Source organism: Molothrus ater, chromosome 3, assembly GCF_012460135.2.
Source record: "Molothrus ater isolate BHLD 08-10-18 breed brown headed cowbird chromosome 3, BPBGC_Mater_1.1, whole genome shotgun sequence".
In the NCBI taxonomy this organism is placed as follows: Eukaryota; Metazoa; Chordata; class Aves; order Passeriformes; family Icteridae; genus Molothrus; species Molothrus ater.
Genome location: NC_050480.2, coordinates 32,983,547 through 33,001,840, shown reverse-complemented (window position 1 = coordinate 33,001,840; position 18,294 = coordinate 32,983,547). Strand labels below are relative to the sequence as shown.

The 18,294-nt window shown below is 42.0% G+C and overlaps 1 protein-coding gene across 2 annotated transcripts in view; it reads left to right on the top strand.

The window, feature by feature from the left end:
* SMYD3 (SET and MYND domain containing 3) overlaps nucleotides 1-13,351 on the top strand; it is a 380,665-nt gene extending 367,314 nt beyond the window's left edge. For both annotated transcript variants that reach the window (XM_036379289.1, XM_054514312.1), the window contains 2 exons: nucleotides 6,900-7,008; nucleotides 12,644-13,351. In XM_036379289.1, coding sequence (XP_036235182.1) covers nucleotides 6,900-7,008; nucleotides 12,644-12,745 — 211 coding nt within the window. In that variant the 3' untranslated portion in view covers nucleotides 12,746-13,351. The remainder of the gene's footprint in view (nucleotides 1-6,899; nucleotides 7,009-12,643) is intronic.
* The last annotated feature ends 4,943 nt before the right edge of the window (nucleotides 13,352-18,294 follow it).

The window sequence follows — 18,294 nt, the reverse complement described above, 5'->3', positions numbered from 1 at the left end:
GTCTCCATGAGACACTGTGATGGGGAGATAAAATGGACAATAAACATTCCAGGGCAGCTGGAGTATATCAGGTCTGCCACAGGTAAAGGATTAAGTCTTCTACTCAAGAAACAGCTTGGCTGCAGAAGGTATAATGGGAGTTGTGAAGTACTGAACTGATTTAAACTTACTTGGTCAGCCATGATAGACAGGAAGTGGTTAAGAAAAAAAGACAGAGGGAAAGAGAAAGAAAAAACAGAAAGAATAACAGGTTAACATTATTATTATTCTAATTTAAAAATTTAATATTAACATGAAAGCTAGGCCAATATTTTTTGAAGGCTTTCACAGGGACCTAAATATTTTACACAGGTTAATACAGATATATTGTCTTAAAAATTTGCAAGTTCCAACCAGACTGTTTTCAATACTCAGCATTCAAAACAGTCACCTAGTCCAGCATCAATGACACATTTCCATTTTCTCCAAAAATACCCCTGCAGCCTTGTTTGTTCCAGGCAAAACTCTTGCACAGGGCTTGTGCTCATTAAAAAATAAAAATTTGACCACATTATATATATAGCTGCATTAAGATTACTTTCTATAAATAGAGCATTTCTTCTTAAGTACTACTTTAGCCTCAAATTGCTGAGTCTGGAGCAGGAATTGCTAAGTGAAATTCCATGCAGATCAGACTGAACAGCACCTTTGACTTGAAGATATGTAAACTCCTAAATGAGTGTAGCTAGTTGACCTGTCTTGTGTTCCTGATGCATGTGGTTTCTTGGACTATTTTGTACTTTTTAGCAGAAATAAACATCTTTCCCTCATTTTTTCCTAAAATTATTTCTATAGTTCTTGTGTGTAGAACCCATTCAGCATCCCAGCCAAAGAACAGAAATAATATGTGAATTAGTTGACCAGTTTCACATCACTGACTAAAGCAGAAAGCAAGTAACTGGACAACATAAAACCAATTTCTTGGCTTCAGTTCAGTGAGCAGCTTTAATGAAGGCATTCAAATAATAAGGAGTTCAGAAATCAAGAACAAGTCAGAGAAAGAAGAGAAGGTTGAACTTACTGGGTGCTGTATTTGTGGTGTACATTTCTGTTGTAAGGCTGATACTCTCCTCCTTATATTTTTCTTACCACCATTGCTGAAGCCCTGGAGCCTCTTTATCCCTTTTCTGTTGTTGGGGCTCCTTAAACTCCTTTATGTCTTTTGTGCTGTCATATTTACTTGCACTGAAAGGTTCTGAAAACCAGTTTACAGTTATGTATAGCCTCACCTTTTACATGTCATCTTAGTAAAGAGACATTATAACATTTCCATTTCAAACCTTTTTTTCAGGTTTTATAAATCCTCCTGCTACTAATTACATCAGGCAGAAGACAGCACTATAACACAGACTGATCTGCAAGGAATGGTAGACATCTATTTTAAAATATGAGTCATCAGAAAAGGCAGTGATTTTGCATAGTCTCTCTTTTTTTTAATACTAGGCTTTAATTCACAAGGGAGCACAAAAGCTCTGACTGCTTACCTTGTAATTTGAGATCACTTGAGTGGAATTAATGGAACTACATTATTAAGAAATAGAAGGAATTGGCTAAATTTTGTCAAGGGTTGTGGCTTTTACACTGTTCCTTACATGAAACACAAGAGATTCAGAGCTAATACATAGAATGAAGAAAAAAAAATACTTTTCTTTATAAAGTATATGAATAGTGACTGCTCTGGAGGTTAATCAAGGCAAACCTTGAGGCTGAATTACCAAGAGGAGCAGTGGATTTCCTTAGAAACAGCTACTGTTTTGCATCATATAGGCCATTATTTTGCTGAGTGAAAATTGGTATCCTTGTATTTTGGGAATGAAATGCTGCTGCTTGGAACAGTGAAGCACTGGTGCAAGCTACCTGAATACTGGGAAATAGCTTTCATTTGAAATAGTTCTGAATAGTTAGCTGGGTAGTGCCTTCTTTATGAGGTGTGCCAGGCACACCCCAGGATAAAGGTTGAGCCAGGGATTACCTGAGAGCGTGTGCCCCCTGCAATTCCATCAGACAGGATGGCTGCCTGCAGAACAGGCACTGAGAGCTGACCAGTGTGCTCACTGCTGTCTTTGCTAGGCTGAGATGGTCAGGGAGCCAGCATGCAGGTCGGGGTGTTATGGCCCAGATGAGCAGAGAGCTAGGCAGGTACAATCCTGCCTGGGGGTGCACTGGGTGCCATGGTTGTTGGGCTGTCTGTCCCCTGTTTGATGCCAGTAACAATGGAAGTAACATGGGGTCTGTCCTGGGGCTTGTCCTGTTTAACACCATTTTCAATGACCTGGAGGAGGCAACAGAAAACACTTCTGTGGGGTTTGCAGGTGACACCATACTGGGGGGACCAGCTGACAGGCAGGAGGGCAGGCTGGAGGAACAGGCCAGCATGGATGCTGTTGGGCATAGATGGGAACAATGCTGTGCTGCCTCATAAAAGCAGAGGATGTGATACAAAATGTACAGCTCCTTCTCAGCCTCCTCCAGCTGTCTTGTTTACAGTGCAGCTTTACTTGTTTGTTGTATTTTGTTTAATCTCTCTTTGCAAGTGATCTACTGGGCATTGACCAGTGCCAAGGGCAAGGAAGCATCACTCCACAGAACTATGCTTACTTCAGCTTTCAGTATGTTACTGTCTCCCTTCTTGTCCCTCAGGCCCTCATAAATCTCATAAAATCCTTTTCAGATTGAAATCCTACTCTTCCCAAGCTGTAACATGTTTTACAGCATGTATTTCTCTATAGTTATCTTGGTCTCTTGTTGACAGTCTTTAGGTATCAGTTCCTTGGCTGGTAAATATCTTCCTTATTCTTAAATCTATTCACTTGCTTTTGTTCAGAGCAATGCATGGGGATAATAAATTGGCCCACAAGTGCCTGAAATGGCTTAGTTCTTTCTGTCATGCCAGTGTTTCATAATACTGAATCCTGGGATTGTCTTGAAGAAGCCAACAGCATCTTCCCCACTTGCACATCTCCCAGAAGAGCTGCAAGCTGCCTGGATTTCTCTAGTAAACTCACTCAATGGATGTCCTTCCATAAACAGTGTTCCAGTAGTTTAATAGATTTATTCCAGAATATGAAAATAAACAGTTGTTCCAAATGCCGGTTTTAAGACTTGCAAAATGGAACTATGTACATGCATAAGATGAGAGCGTAAATCAGCTCAGTAAAACAGCTTTGTAAATATTTATGAGCACAGGGCTCCTCATTTCACACATTTTATTCCTTCTCTGTCCTCATCTTAAGTTTTCACTTGCTTTATTTTATGGCTGGTAGTTTGGGCTGAGTACCTGACATTGCTGAATTGCTGCCTGTTTTGCCTGGTACTGCACATACCACAATCCTAGACCTTTAGTGACTGCAGGTGAATGCATGATCTGTAGAAAGAAACACCCTTGCATGGAGGGGCATATTCTGAATTCTGATGGACCCATATTGTGTTGTGTGAAGTTTAGCAGGCACTGATGAGCTAAAGCACAGCCTGGAGTTTCCTGCTTGAGCTGCCACCCGTCATTTGGCTGCAGGTGAGGCAGGACCCACGTTTCTTCCTTGTGGTGGTATCAGAATGGAGCTGGTTATTCAGAAGGGTGAGGAGAGGAAGATTAAAAAGATGGTTGATAGGATGAAAGATAGAGGTGTGGAATGACAGAGATGTGAAGCAGCTGTGAAAGAACAGTGGCAAAAGAATCAGAGCTGTCAGGACACAGCAGAAACAGTCTAATGGGGCCTACAGAGATGGGTTATCATCTCATGCAAAAATCTTTGTCTCCCTGGCACCTTCTCCCGTGGCCATGATCCTTCCCCACACATCCTGGCCTTCTGGTGGCACAGAGAGGAAATGTCATTCTCACTCCTTCCTTTGCAGCAGTCACAGAGGAGAGCAGAAGGATGCAATCATATAGACATTTTCTTTTCAATTTTATGAAGGTGTTCATATGCTCATTATTTCCATTTGTGTCCACGTTAGTGCTGGAATTTCCATTACTCTTCATTAATTCACACCAAAATAGAATCTGTATTTTCTCCCTATTTCACTAGTATCAGATAGCACCATGTTGATATAATAACCAGAAACAAATTCTAACAATAAACCTACTGATAATTTCCAAGTGTTTTTATAACCAGACCCTTGAAGTTTCTGAGTGGTCAGTAGACTGAGATAAGTGCTATCATTTTTCTTCTCTCTTGTCTGCTGGCTTTTCAGCCTTTTTAACTGCAACCCACAAGGAGGCTGAGCAGGAGGTGCTTGTGGCAATTCAGGATGGATTATTCTTATTGAGGAATTGGCTTCTGCTGTTTCATGAGAGGCTTTGGCAGATCAAAAGCTGTTGCTGCTGAGATCCTGCCAGGCATGCTTTCCATGTATTTCTGTATGTCTTCACTGAAACTGCGTGGGATCAGTGGAATAGGGGAATTTGGGTATGAAAACATTTTTCATTATGTTTACACATCCTAATTAGAGATTTATAAGGACAGCCAGATATGCTGCCATTTAAACAATTACTTGTATTTAATTGTGTTTGCATTTTTATTAGGGAAATATAACAGAGAAAGATAACTTATTAATTTACATGCAGTCTTATCAGAAGATTTCTGTACATTGTACCAATTTAAATCATTTAATGTCTTAGCATGCATTTAATCATATTCTTGCAAATTTAAGTGTCTTCCTGACTGCAGTGGTATCATTAATTAATAGTTACCCTGAACTCTGATGATCATAGATTTGACATAAACCCAAAAAAATATTTTCTTCAAAAAGTAGATTTTGGAAAGCTTATTGGCAATTCTTCCTGAAGTTGTGACTCATTTTGTATTTTTAGACACTGCTCAAGCACAACTGCTGGTGTACTTGAGGAAAAAGAATGCTCTTTGATCAAGTAGGATGTTTGTCTCTGGTGAGCTGTGCTTAAGGCTTTTATTCTTTCATTTGCATAGTCTACAGTCACTGGCATTCCCCAGGGATCAGTACTGGGCCCATTCTTATCCAGCTTGTTTATCAGTGGCATAGGAGGCCCCCTCAGGCAGTTTGCTGATGACACTGAACTGGGGGAGTGTCATGGATCACCTGAAGGCTCTGCTGCCATTCAGTGGGACCTTGATGGGCTGGAGAATTGGGCAGAGAGCAGCATAACAGGGCACAGCAAGGGCAAATCCTCCTGCATGTGGGGAGGAAAACCCCAAGTGCCAGCACAGACTGGGGACTGACCTACTGGAGAGAGCTCTGTGGAGAAGGCCCTGGGGTTCCTGTGGATGACAAGGTGTCCATGAGCCGGCAGTGCCCTTGTGGCCAGGAGGGCCAATGGTGTCCTGGGGAGCATCAGGAAGAGTGTGGCCAGCAGGCTGAGTGAGGCCACCTCTGGAACGCTGTGTCCAGTTCTGGGCTCCTCAACGCAAGAAAGACAAGGAGCTACTGGAAAGGGTCCAATATAGGCCACAAAGACAATGTGGGGTCTGGAGCATCTCCAGTGAGGAGAGACTGCAGGAGCTGGGCCTGTTCTGCCTGGAGAAGACTCAGAGGGGATCTCATTAATGCATTTAAACGTCTCAAAGGAAGGTGCCAAGAGGATGGTGCCAGACTCTTTTCAGTGGTGCGCAGTGACAGGATGAGGAGCAATGGCCATAAACTAAAACATGAGGAAGAACTTCTTTCCATTGAAGCTGGCAGAGCACTGGAACAGGCCACCCAGGGAAGTCATGGATTCTCCATCTGAAGGCATTCAAAACCTACCTGGATGACTTCCTTTGTACCTGCTCTAGGTGACCATGCCTTGACAGGAGGCTTGGACTGCATGATCTCCAGAGGTCTCTTCCAACCCTAACTATTCTATGATTCTAGTATCATTAGTAAAAAAAAATATAACTATAAAATATATATAATTAATAATCTAATATTTATAATATATATATATAATTATATTATATATATAATATAAATATATAACTATTCTATGATTCTAGTATCATTAGTAAAAAAATATATAAGGTCTTTTGTAAGTAACTTAACTTCCAACATGAGGTGTCCCTTCACCTCATGTTTCCTGAGGGCAAGTTGCATCCATGGCTTTCTGCAGCCCCCAGGTTGCTTTTTCAAGATATAATGATCTGCTCATCCACAACAGGGCTGGGGTACAATCCACGTATGATGAGCCAAGGGTCAGTGGAATTTGTAGAGTAGCCACCATGAACATTTCAAGAGCACCTTGAGAGCAATTAATGATGATACCACTCTCCATCTACTTCCTAGAAAAAAGAGAGCATCATTCTGTTTTTTTTAACAGAACCTCTGTTTCTTTGAAATTAATTGAGAACAGGAATGTATCCTCATACTAGCAGATACCTTGTGTAGATAAACAAGCCAAGTCTGAGATGTTTCCTTGAATGTGCAGAAACAGTTCTTTTTATGCAACGGGGAGCGGCATACAAACCCTCAGAAGCAGTGGTCATGATGTTACATACCTGCTTTCACTGCAGTCCCACTCCTTCATCTTGGACAATCTAGCACTGCATTCCCTGGTGAAGCTTCCTCTTAAAATTATGCCTCTCCAGAGACCTGGGATTGTCAGGGACCTCTGTTTGCAACACTAACTACAGTAAATGCTATTGTATTATCCAACAGTAGCAAATTAAATAATCCCACTCCCGTCACTTTCTAACAGGATAATGTTAAAGGCAATCCTCTGGGATGGAGAGTAATAATTCGCTAATTCCCCTCAGTATTTCATGCTTCTCAGTATTGCAGCTAATTTTCTCTGAGTACCTTATTAACATTCACAATGACTTTGCAGTCCCACCCTAATAGCTCTCTGCAGAGGCAGTGACTGTGAAGGTGAGAGCTGACAGTGACACATTTTCCTCCTTTTTCCTCTACAGACTGTATTATCCTGGTTTCCATCCACTGAGGGCCGTCCAGCTGATGCGAGTGGGCAAACTGCAGTATAGTCAAGGCATGGTTCCTCAGGCACTGGAAACCTTGAAACAGGTCAGTATGGTGAAATATTTTTTCTCTATCCCCCTCCCTTGCTTCCCCCAAAACTGCTGTGTGATTCCCCCATCTTGCCTTTGGATGCTCCTCACCACTTCTTCCAGCAGTGGTGTTTCCCCAGGCTGCAGCTGGGTGTGGTGATGGGTCACTGTTGCTCAGCACAGCATTTCAGGCACTGACATTCTCCAGCATCAGTCACAGCTAATTACAGTTTGATAGCTCAGAGGTGCCTGGATGAAAAATTACTATTAGTTCTGAAGAGATAAATTATCTCAGTGCTTCATATGTTCCTTATTCCCCTAGCAAAGTGATTCTGAGAACACTGAAAGTACAGGAATAGGAGGAGAGCTGCAGTTTCTACCCTCCTTATTCCTCAGTCTGATTCAGGCTGGAAAACTTTGTCTTTAAATTGTGAGCCACACTGAAATCAACAGGCATGTCCCTTGATCCCTCGTATTTCTTGTTGTTCATCATCTTTGATCTGGTTTTGCAGCTGTGCTTTGTTAGTTACATTTCAGCTTTAAGCCATCCCTCTTGTACCTGAGCTCACTTTTATATTCATTTCCTTGTACCTCAGGCTCTTATTTGTCCTGCTGTTATATTGCTGTTAGTATCATCTTAAGTGTATTAAATAATCCCTTTCCATGTGCAACATGTCCTCAGGATGTAGAATCTTGCCTCCCATCTCAAGCCCTCAATCACTGCTGGGGTGCTTTGCTCCCCCTGGAAGATGTGCTGCCTCTAATTTCCCTCAAAAAGGTCTCATTCTCTTATGTTATTGATTGTCCTGTGATCAGCTTGCCCTGAAGACACTACATGCTCCATGTGGCTCCCCATCCTGGCTCTTGGCTCCCCTGCAGTTCCTGACACAGCTCCCCATTGCCTTTGCTGGGTGCTGCCAAAAGCCACCTGGCCCAGCTGCTTGCCTGTGTCTGCTGGGCAGGAGCAGGACCAGCTCTGGTGCCAGTGTTGGAAAGAAGTGAAGAATTTGGCTCTACATTCCCTTCAATTCATGTCCATGATATATGAAGTGCTGTGTGGCAGCTGCTTGGGATAGAAGGGGATGGGTGTCTCACTGGAGGCAAGGGAGGGGTGCTGTTCCCCTCCTGCCCAGGTCCCCTATAAAGATAACATCAATCATGACTCTCTAGGTGTTCGTATTTTGTACTTACCTTTTCTTCAACCTCCATATCTCTTAGGTGATTAATGATGCAAGCTGAATAATTTTCATATGTTGAAGTAATAAATTAGTATTTAGTATGATGCCACTCTTGCTAAGTCTTGGTATAACTTAAATCTTCACTTGAAATATTTTACTTGAATTATAGCCAATTCTGATCATTATAAAGCAGGCAGAAGAGTAATCAATTCTATTTTATGTATTATTCAGAAGTATGTCATATATCTGTCATGTGCCAGGTAATCCTCTGCTCTTTCCCCCAAAATATTTATAATTTCCAAACATTCAGACTTTCCCTTTTAGCAGTGGAATGAGACTCGAGTAAGAGGAGCTTCTGTTTTCATTGACACTGCTACAATTATATCAACATACATTGTTCTAATTGCATTTCTAATGTGATACTCCATTAGATTAAACTGGAGCAAATACCCCTAGAGACAAATGAATGCTGCTGGTCAGCGAAGGTGGACATTGCAATGGGGATTTTTATGTTTTTGGTGAAGAAGCTGCCCATTGCAAGCCAGATTGCTACACTATGATCCCTTGGAAACTGAGCAATGCCTAACACAGAAACCTTTTCTAGGCTGTGACCTCCTCTTTCTCTGCAAAGAGACATTAAGGTGCTGCTTGTCCTTCTGTGTCCTACTTCAGTGAGCCTCTAATGGAGGCTCCATTGGTGCTCCACAAGGACACCAGTGAGTGCTTTACAACTGAAGTGTAGAATCCTGTCATGGCTTTGCCTACTCCCTATTCAGCCTCCCCTTTTTCACCCAAGTGTGGGAGAAGCAGAGGCTGAACTCCCACTCCCTGGGAACACAGCTGAGAGGAGGAAGAACTTCTTGTCATCCTGTTTCTCCGTGTAACTTCTTCAGATGAGCTCTGAAACTGATTCACTTCCTTGCTTTCTACACCGGAACAAATTAGAGGAAGATATAATTCCCAGTTTGTTGTGACTAAAGGATGTGATTCCTAATATTAGTCAGATAATGTCCTAGAGTTATATGAGAACACAATTTGCCCCTTTGTGATTAGATGTGTCAGCAGAGCATGCCACATGCTCAGAGCAGAAACTCGATTACCTTCTCTGCTTCATTACTCTTCTTAATACACTCTGACACTGAATAGCAGCACCCTGTTGGAACCCTCGTCAGACTAATTTCACTGTGGCATTAGGAAGAAGGATATGGAAGGTGCAGAGGAATTGGGATCTGAGTGGAATTCACCTCACATATAAATCCTGTTTAATCAGGCACAGCCTCAGAGCTGCTGGGGATTGACAGCCTCTGCAGCAGATACATGCTCTGTTAAAATCAGGGCTTGGCTCTGCAGCCCAGCCCTCACTGCTGCTCTCTGTGCCACAAAAAAATGAATCACTACCCTAAATACCTTGCTCTTTGGGCCCTATGGCTTTAGCTCTCTGCCCTGCAACCCTGAAGAAGGCTTAAATAATGTGGAGGGCTTTAAGTTGGCCATTAGAAAGAAATCACCCCCTAAACTTATATTAGGCCCTGCAGAATCTTATTTGCTAGATTTTGAAAGAGAAGTTTTACAGAGAGGCAATACTCCTCTGGAATGAAAACTGAAGGTAGTATTTTACAACCAACATATTCTTCTTAAATTTATATACATATATATGAAAGATCTAATAGAGGACAGATTGAGTTATAGATCTGGAAAGCTTTTGTCAGCAAAACACAGGAACTGGAGCCCAGTCTGAAAAACAATTTGAAGTGCCTGGCATGGTCATGGGAGTACTTTTGTCCCCCATGAGCTGATGGGTACAGCTGTCTTGTCTCATGAACATCTACAACAGGTACTGTATGATTTCCCTTCTTATAGAATCCCTTGTTGTGGAGGCAAAAAGCACAGGAACTGGAGTAAAATCCTTCCCAGGTCTCACAGGAACACTGAAGAAATCCCTTCTCTAGGTGTTTGCTTCAAACACTGAGTTGTTTACCAGCTGTCATTGATGGTATTCCTCTGCCTGCTTTAACAACCTGTACTCTTCAATCAAGAGAGATGAAAAAGCACAGATATTCCCTCTGAAATACTAGCCTACACTTCCTGCCACTCTGGCACATGGCCACTTGCTTCCTGCTTTCCCCTGTGACAGAGCTGTGCCATCCTGCACCTGCCCAGGCTTCCCCACAGCCATGGCCATGGGCATCCTGTCCCATCCCCCTGCAAATCTGGCACAAACACCTGCACTGCTCCTCCTTTACACTCAGGGAGCAGCAGCCCTTCCTCTGCTCTAATGGGGTTTATATTCTTCAGGGTGTAGCTGATGACAACGTGGCCTGTGTTGCCATTGTAGCTTTTCATGATTAGATTTGCTCTTTTAGCTGGGAGACACAGACCACACAGACCACACAAATCTGCTCAGCCTCAGCTCTGCTGGTGAGCTGTGGGACTGAGAGCAGGGGAGTGGGCAGAGAGCCCATCCACATGTTCCTGCTTCTGTCCAGTAAAACAATTCCTTGCACTGGAGCTGAAATTATCCCCAGTTTTGCACTGACCTTTGCCAAAACAGTTACATAGCATAATACCAGTTGGATTTAGGGTTTATTCAAGTCATTGCTGTTCTAACTTTGATGCAGCTGGTTCTGACTTGTACAGCAGTGTGTGAGATGGTACATTGCATAAAAATTATTTTCTCCAAGGAAACAAAAGAATAAAGACTGAGTGCTTTTGTCTGCCATACTTATGAAAGAAAAGAAGTGGAAAGAAAATATTGGATGTGGGAGAAAGGCAGCAATGGTAGCATTAACTCAAGATTAGGTTTGGTATTAAGGATTATTGGTTTTTAATGGAGGTACATTTATACAGGCATCTCTGGCTGTGCATCTCAGGGTGTCAGGGTCCAAGTCCATCACTATGAGCCTGATCTCTATCCTGTAGTGGGGCTGAAGATCCAGGTCAGCTGGCCCAGGACTGTCACTCAGATGTATCCAGATGCACAGCTCTTAGCATACATCATTCACAATAAATCCATCAGCTTTCTGGGACAGGGCATGCCAGCTCTGTGCACCAATATGTCAGGATCCAGGGCCAATTCACCCAGCTACTTTGCTCTACGGTGATCCTGTCCCCTTTTAGTTAGTCTGGGTGCAGCTGGATGTTACAAAATTTCATATTCATGATTTTGTTTCACATTTCCTTGCCATTTCTAAAAGCAGTGAAAACGCTTTTCAATCTTCTTTTTAACTGTGTAAATGTTATCATTTAGTAGTAGGGCACTGTGGTAGCTTAAAACATATTTGACTCTTTTTAAAGCTCCTTGCTCACTATGATTTGTTTTGACTGATATTTCAGCTTGTTTTTTCAATCTTGTGCTGCCTCCCTCTTTTAAGAATTAACAAATTTGACGCAAAAATAAACTGTGCTGGAATTTTCATATGCCTGCCAGTCTTCATAATTTGGAAGTAGGCTTTCATTCATTCATTCCTTCCACAAAAATATATATTTACTTTTGTTTATTCAATTTAAATGAAGCCTCTTCCTCAACATTTCTTCTCCAAGAAGAAATGCTGCAATTCAAAGCCAATTTAGCTGAATTTTGTCAGCTACTGGACAAGGAACCCTTTGAAACATAGGCTGCATTTAGTTTTTTGCAATTATTTGGTTTAGGATGATGAAAAATCTCTGATCTTTTCTCTTGTCAGTACACTACTGGCTCCCTTGTTCTATCTTCAGAAGTGCTGAATCAGCTTCCACCTAGGACTTCCCTCCTTGCAGGAGGAATTTAATAGAAGGAAGAAGCAGAAATGCCATATGAAAAGTGATGATCCAAACAAGAGCTGGGCAAAGAGCATTTCACACATATGTGTGGCAGGAAATCAGGCAATATCAGCAAGCATAAATTAGCCCAGCAGTAGAAGATGACAAACATACAGAGAAAACAGTCCCTGGCAAAAGCAGCACAGACCCATTCCCCTGCGTGCCTTCTGACAGTGAAACTATTAATGTACCCATTTGTTTGATGCTATGTATAGTTGCTCCTTAACATCTTCAAGATAAGGTACTTTATTTCATGGGTTAAACATTAATCCATTTCTAGTTTTACAGTACTTTCAGGCTCCTAACATCATGAACATCACAATCATCTTTTAAATAATTTATCAAAACTTTGGGTGTTGTAGTTGACCAATCTTGAAACAGCCTTTATGTCTCAGCGGAAAATTATCTCTCTCTGCTACTCCATACACCCATTTGTGCAACATATTTGTGGGTTTTAACACCCAGGAATAATGTGTCAATGCCTCCTTCTTTGTCAGGAACAAATCACCATGCACTTTAGGATGCTTCACTCCTATTTCAGCCATGCCATGCATTCAAGCCCCCAGGTGCCAGCCACTTGAGGACCAGTTCTTGCATCCCACCCTGCTCCAGGGTCCAGCCCCTTTGCATGGTCTGCACAATGACTAACATGTCCCTTTCTGTTCTTTCCTAAAGGCCTATAATATTATGAAGGTGACCCATGGGACAGATCACAGCCTGATGAAAGCCTTGATGGAGATAAAGGAAGAGTGTGAGGCCATGATGAGAATACAGTGAAAATAATCTCTAGTCTGGAAAACAAAGTATTCGAGGACAAAGATCATGTTTTTTATTTAATTGTGAAGCTTCTCAATGGTTTTAGTGTCTTTTCTTTAGGTCCTATTTGCTTTACAAAAAGGTTCAATATTAGTTTTGCTGTATGGTCTGAATTGAGTTGGTGTTTGGCAGAATTCCTGTAATTTTCAGAGGATTTTTTTTGTCATCAACCATCAGTCTTACTGACAATAACTAACAATACCTAATTATTTGATTGTAAGTATTGGGAAACGCATCATGAAAGTCTTCATCAGTTACAAAGTGATCTAATTCCATTGATATCAGCAGTCAATTTTTTATATCGGTTTATGCCAGCAATTAGGAATCTCTTGTCAGACACATTAGAAATTAGGAGAATATACTTTTTCGCTTTGCCTTGCCCTTTGGTATGGTTTCCAAAAGACTGATGTAGTACTCTTTGACATCAAATAAGTTTCCCAATATTTTATATGGGATTTTCTTCCCTCCCAATAGATCTGCAGGGCTTTGTCTGTCTTCTTCTTCCATTTCATGTCTTATAATATTGAATACTAAAATGGATTAAATAAAAAAATTTATCATAGGAAATTGCTTACTCTGCTTTTTCCCCATTTTGCCATCTTCAAGAGTTTCTCACTTCATAACAATTGAAAAACATATATTTGGACCTGTGAGCTCAGTGCTATGGCTTCTAGACCTTTCTGAGTCTGTGGGGTTTGAATGTCACATCCCCAAACAGAGAAGCCCAGAAACCTACAGATGAACATTGTGATCCCTGGGGAAGACAAGGATGTCTTGGAAAGCACAGGCACACTATTTCCCCATGCTCAACAGCAAGAGACTTGTTCTTGCCAGACCTGTTTACTTCCATTTTTAACACAGAAACAAATATTAACAAAAGCCAATATTTATGAGGGACATTGAAACTTAAATAATTTAAGGCCTTTGAAAGTATTGCTTCAGGTGTGTCACTCCTCTAACAATTTATTGCTGCTACTCCAGCCATGACTGTTACTTCATTAATCCATCGTTGTTGTAAAGTCAGGCTTTTTTCACACCAGTAACCTGACACCATTAATTATTACAAGATGAGAACACATTTAAAAAGAAAATGAACACTCTGGGCGTAATTTACAGCCATGGCACACGAATGCCAGGGCTGAGGAAGATATCTCCTTTCAAGACGTTTGAATTTGTTCCAGTGTTTGGAGCGTTCACTTGCCTGGCAGTAATGTGCAGGCAATAACCTCTGAAATGCACTGCATTTCTGGAGTACATAGCATGGCTTGCTGCCAGAGGCCAGGTCCTATCAGCCACCCAAGAAGTGCAGTAATCCTCACAGAAATTCACTGCTTGGTTGGGTCTTCCTGCTATTATAAAAAGGAAATTGTCTGGGGGAAAAGGTCAGACTTTGCAGTTATTGGGAGTTCTGACAAAGTACTGATGGACAACCAGTCTTCACAGCCTGTTTTCTGGTTTCAAATGGGCACATGCATATTGGAATTTACATGATTTTTGTGAAAAGATCATGCTTATGTTATCTCTTGTTTACATATCTGGTACTAAGGTTTGCAAATGGAGGGGACTTCAGAATCTAAGGTCAGGAGATGCATTAGTTTGTGCAGCATATCCTGGGAGACAGCCCAGAAGCCCTCAGGCATGCAGACACATCTGCAGGTATGAACTGCTGCAATGTTTGCTGGGGCTTCTGCTACAAGGACACCTCAACAGTCCAAGGTAGGAGCTGGGGGAAAGGCAGAGTTGCCTGCTGTTGTATGAGAACAGCTACTTTACAGCAAACTGAAACCTCTGCCTGTGCTGGGGCCTTCTATCCAGCAGTGGTCTTCTCTGAGAAGACACTTAGAGAAAAGGTGCAAAGGAAACAGTTCAATGACAGCCTGATGGGGAACAGAGAAGGAGCGTGCTGTTGGCAGTGGAGTGTCACAGCAGCAGCTGTGCTGCCATGAGGGCAGAGCTGTTGGAAATCCATCCACAGCCCAATGCTCAATGCAAGAAACTGAATGGGCACCAGGATCCTCAGTATGGGGGCATAACCCATGCTTTACATTCATTACTGTTGATGCAAAACTTCTTTCAGCTTGCTCAAGGCAAGAGTCACATTTTCTGGTTGTTTTCAGTCATTTACTGAGCAATTCCCCTTGGAGATTCCCATGCACTAACACCACCAGCAGGGCTGCAGGGAAGGTTGTTGTGGGCAGATTTTTTTCTCCTGGTGGTCCTGCTCCAGTCTATTTTCTGCAGAGAATGCTGGTCTGTGGAGGGATTTACCTGAATGCATCCTTTGAAAGTGCAGCAGCAGTCAAGGGTGCCAGGGAGGAGGCAACATTAGATAAGCACTCATTTCAAATCAAGTAATGTTATCTTTGCACAGACATCATGTTTCAGTTTTCATGAATAATATCTGTCAAATTTTTCAGGTGCTGGTATTAGTGGTAAGATAAAGATGCTAAAGTCAGAAAGAGGCAGACTGCAACATTATCTGAAATTATCTGGCAGGTTTGCTGCTGGCTTCCCATAGGTTGGAGGCTTTTCTTTTGGAAAGCAGTGGTTACTTGAGTTCACCTCAAGTTTTAGGAATGCATTTTGAGTTACTTGTGTTTTGTCATTCTCCCTTAAATTAGTCCAGGAAAAACAATGTTAGATTGCACTCAGAGGGAGCAGAATCACACTATGTGTTTGGAAGAAAAGCAGTAGCAGAACACAGGGAAAAAAACATGGGGAATGATACAGCTTTGCTAAGAATAACTGATTACAGTTGAACAGAACATTTGTCTTAAACAAAAATAAATGCTCCCTAAACTCTGTTATTTCTTTAAGTATGGCATAATTCTCTGTATCCATGCCCCTCAAGGGTGTTGACCTGAAGCTGGAAGTAAAAACTCTCCAAGACCTTGGCAAACAGACTATTATCCAGTGCATAGTACAGGTAGTAGAAAGTAAAAGAAAAGCAATGAGGGAAAATGCAGTAAACCAGTTTTTTAGAGCTTTGGCCTCTTTGAGTCTATCAACCTGTGTGTGAAGTCTATCGTCCATGGGTTTATGCCAAGAAAACTGCCCCTGAAAAAAAACTGAGCCTTTTTTCTGCTTCTCATTGTAACCCTCTTCCCTGATAGCTAGGTTTTTAAATGAGCCTTTCTTAGACTTGTTATTTTTTTACAGAGCATGTTTATGAAATACAGAGGCTATTTCCCCACACAGTATATTTCAAGTAGTCCCTGGCCACTGCAAAGCTCTTAATGAACAGAGTTCCATTTTTCACAGAGGTTGTGCCAATTATGAGGATTTTTCCTGAAACAGGAATTAAACCTCCCATAAGACAAGAAGAAGGAGGAAGGTCTTACAATTATGGACATGGAGTTCTGGCGTGGCTTCCCTGCTGCACCAGAAATTGTGTCTGACCTTGGGCAAATCAGACAGAGTTAGATATCCATATGTGAGTTTCCTTATTGTTGATCCTTGGAAAAGAATGAAAAGAGGGGAAGGGAAGGGAAGGGAAGGGAAGGGAAGGGAAGGGAAGGGAAGGGAAGGGAAGGGAAGGGAAGGGAAGGGAAGGGAAGGGAAGGGAAGGGAAGGGAAGGGAAGGGAAGGGAAGGGAAGGGAAGGGAAGGGAAGGGAAGGGAAGGGAGAAAAAAAGAAAAAAAGAGAAGAGAAGAGAAGAGAAGAGAAGAGAAGAGAAGAGAAGAGAAGAGAAGAGAAGAGAAGAGAAGAGAAGAGAAGAGAAGAGAAGAGAAGAGAAGAGAAGAGAAGAGAAAAGAAAAGAAACTGGCCATGTCTCTTTCAATAACTCTGCCTCACATGAATATGTTCAGTTTGGTGTAGATGTATTGTCCAGTTTGTCAGAGCTGTAGCAACACAGCAGTGTCTGTGTTACAGCCCTGCCATTGCTGCCTGTGGGTGGCACAGGTGGGAATGGCATCACTGTAGTTGTCATAACTGCAGGTATTACTCTGTGAGAGTTCCTCCACAACTGAGTGCCAATCATGCACAGAGAGCAGTGAGCTGCTCCTGTCTATGCTGTACCTCCTCCAAATAGACAAAGCTTTGTTTCCACCCATGGAGCTTCAACAACATCTAAAGAATCATCAAAAAATCCAAAGCCAATGCTTTTCTTTATTTCAGACCTAAGCCATGTTACAGTTCCTCTTTTCCTTTTCTCTTTTATTCTTATTCAGATTACTATTTTCTCTTTCCTTTCAATGTACATTTTTCCAAACAAAACTCTTTTCCTTTTTTACACATTTAATTTGCCTGAAAATAGATTTGTTATGGTTCTTTTATAAAGGGCACCCTACAAGAATATCAAAGTGTGAATTTTCCCTGCCCTGAGCAAAAGGAGTGCACCTTACCTGAAAGTCTGTGGTCTGCAATTCTTGCCATTTAGCACAATGGTTTATGTTTATCCCCACAGCAGTGATGTGTAAGCCAGGCCTATGTCATCCCAGTTAATATTTCCTGGGGAAAGCTCAATGTTTTTATTTGCTCTGCACTTCTGATCAACATGGACAAATCAATTCTAACTCCATCATTTTTTAGACTTTTTGTAGGTTTTAATAAGAACCTTAGAGATTCCCTCCCCCAATATGAAAGAATAATTCAGGCTTAGTAATTAGGCTTCATACAGTCACTGCTCACACCAAGGAACCTAACAGGTTCTTTATAGTTCCCAGGAGACCAATTAACCTTCTTTTAAACATATCTCTATATAGCCACTGAGACAGGCACACACAGAAATGCATACACACAACAAGCTTTTCAGCAGTCTCAGATGCTCCAGCTCCTTGTTAACCAAATTCTGATGGGGCTTATGGCAGGAGGGCAGGGCTGAAGCATCCTGCCCAAGTTCATTTTAACTCTAAAGATGACTAAATCAGGACAGACCACAATTTCTTCTAATTTCCTTGCCCCCAAGACAAGAGGTAGAGAATAATCACACAGCCTCTTCTATGCCTTAAATTCCCTTCCATCTCTTGGGGTGGGGCAGGCACCATTTGCTGGCCCTGTTACCTGCTCCCTAAGTTACCAGCTAAGAAACCTGCTCTCCCATCTCTGTTTCAGTTAAGGGCTGGTCTAGTGGGGCTGACAAGCTGAGGAAAGAGCAGTGATTTCTTCCTCCGCCCCTCCAATTCAGCAGCTCTGATTCCCAGTCCCAGAGGCTCTGAGTAGGAAGGTGGCAAATTTACATATGTCTTGAAGGAAAACTGCACTTTAAATCACAGGTGATCCCTCTTGACAATTCCACTTGACTTTCAGAGCAAGAACCAGGAGACAGTAATAGAGAAGGGTGTCTGATGAGAAAATTAGCAGAGCACCACTCTTCCCCTCCCCCAGGCCCTGTGCACTGCTATGAGCAGTTCTTGCCTATTTACTCTTAATGAAGCTCCTTTTAATGAAGTATTTCTTGTGCTGTCTTCCTGTTCCTGCCTCTCCTTGTGGTGCTGAGAATCCCATGATAAAACAGGTAGAGAAGAGGTCTGGCCTGATCCTCCTGTTCTGTCCCTTGGGGACACCCA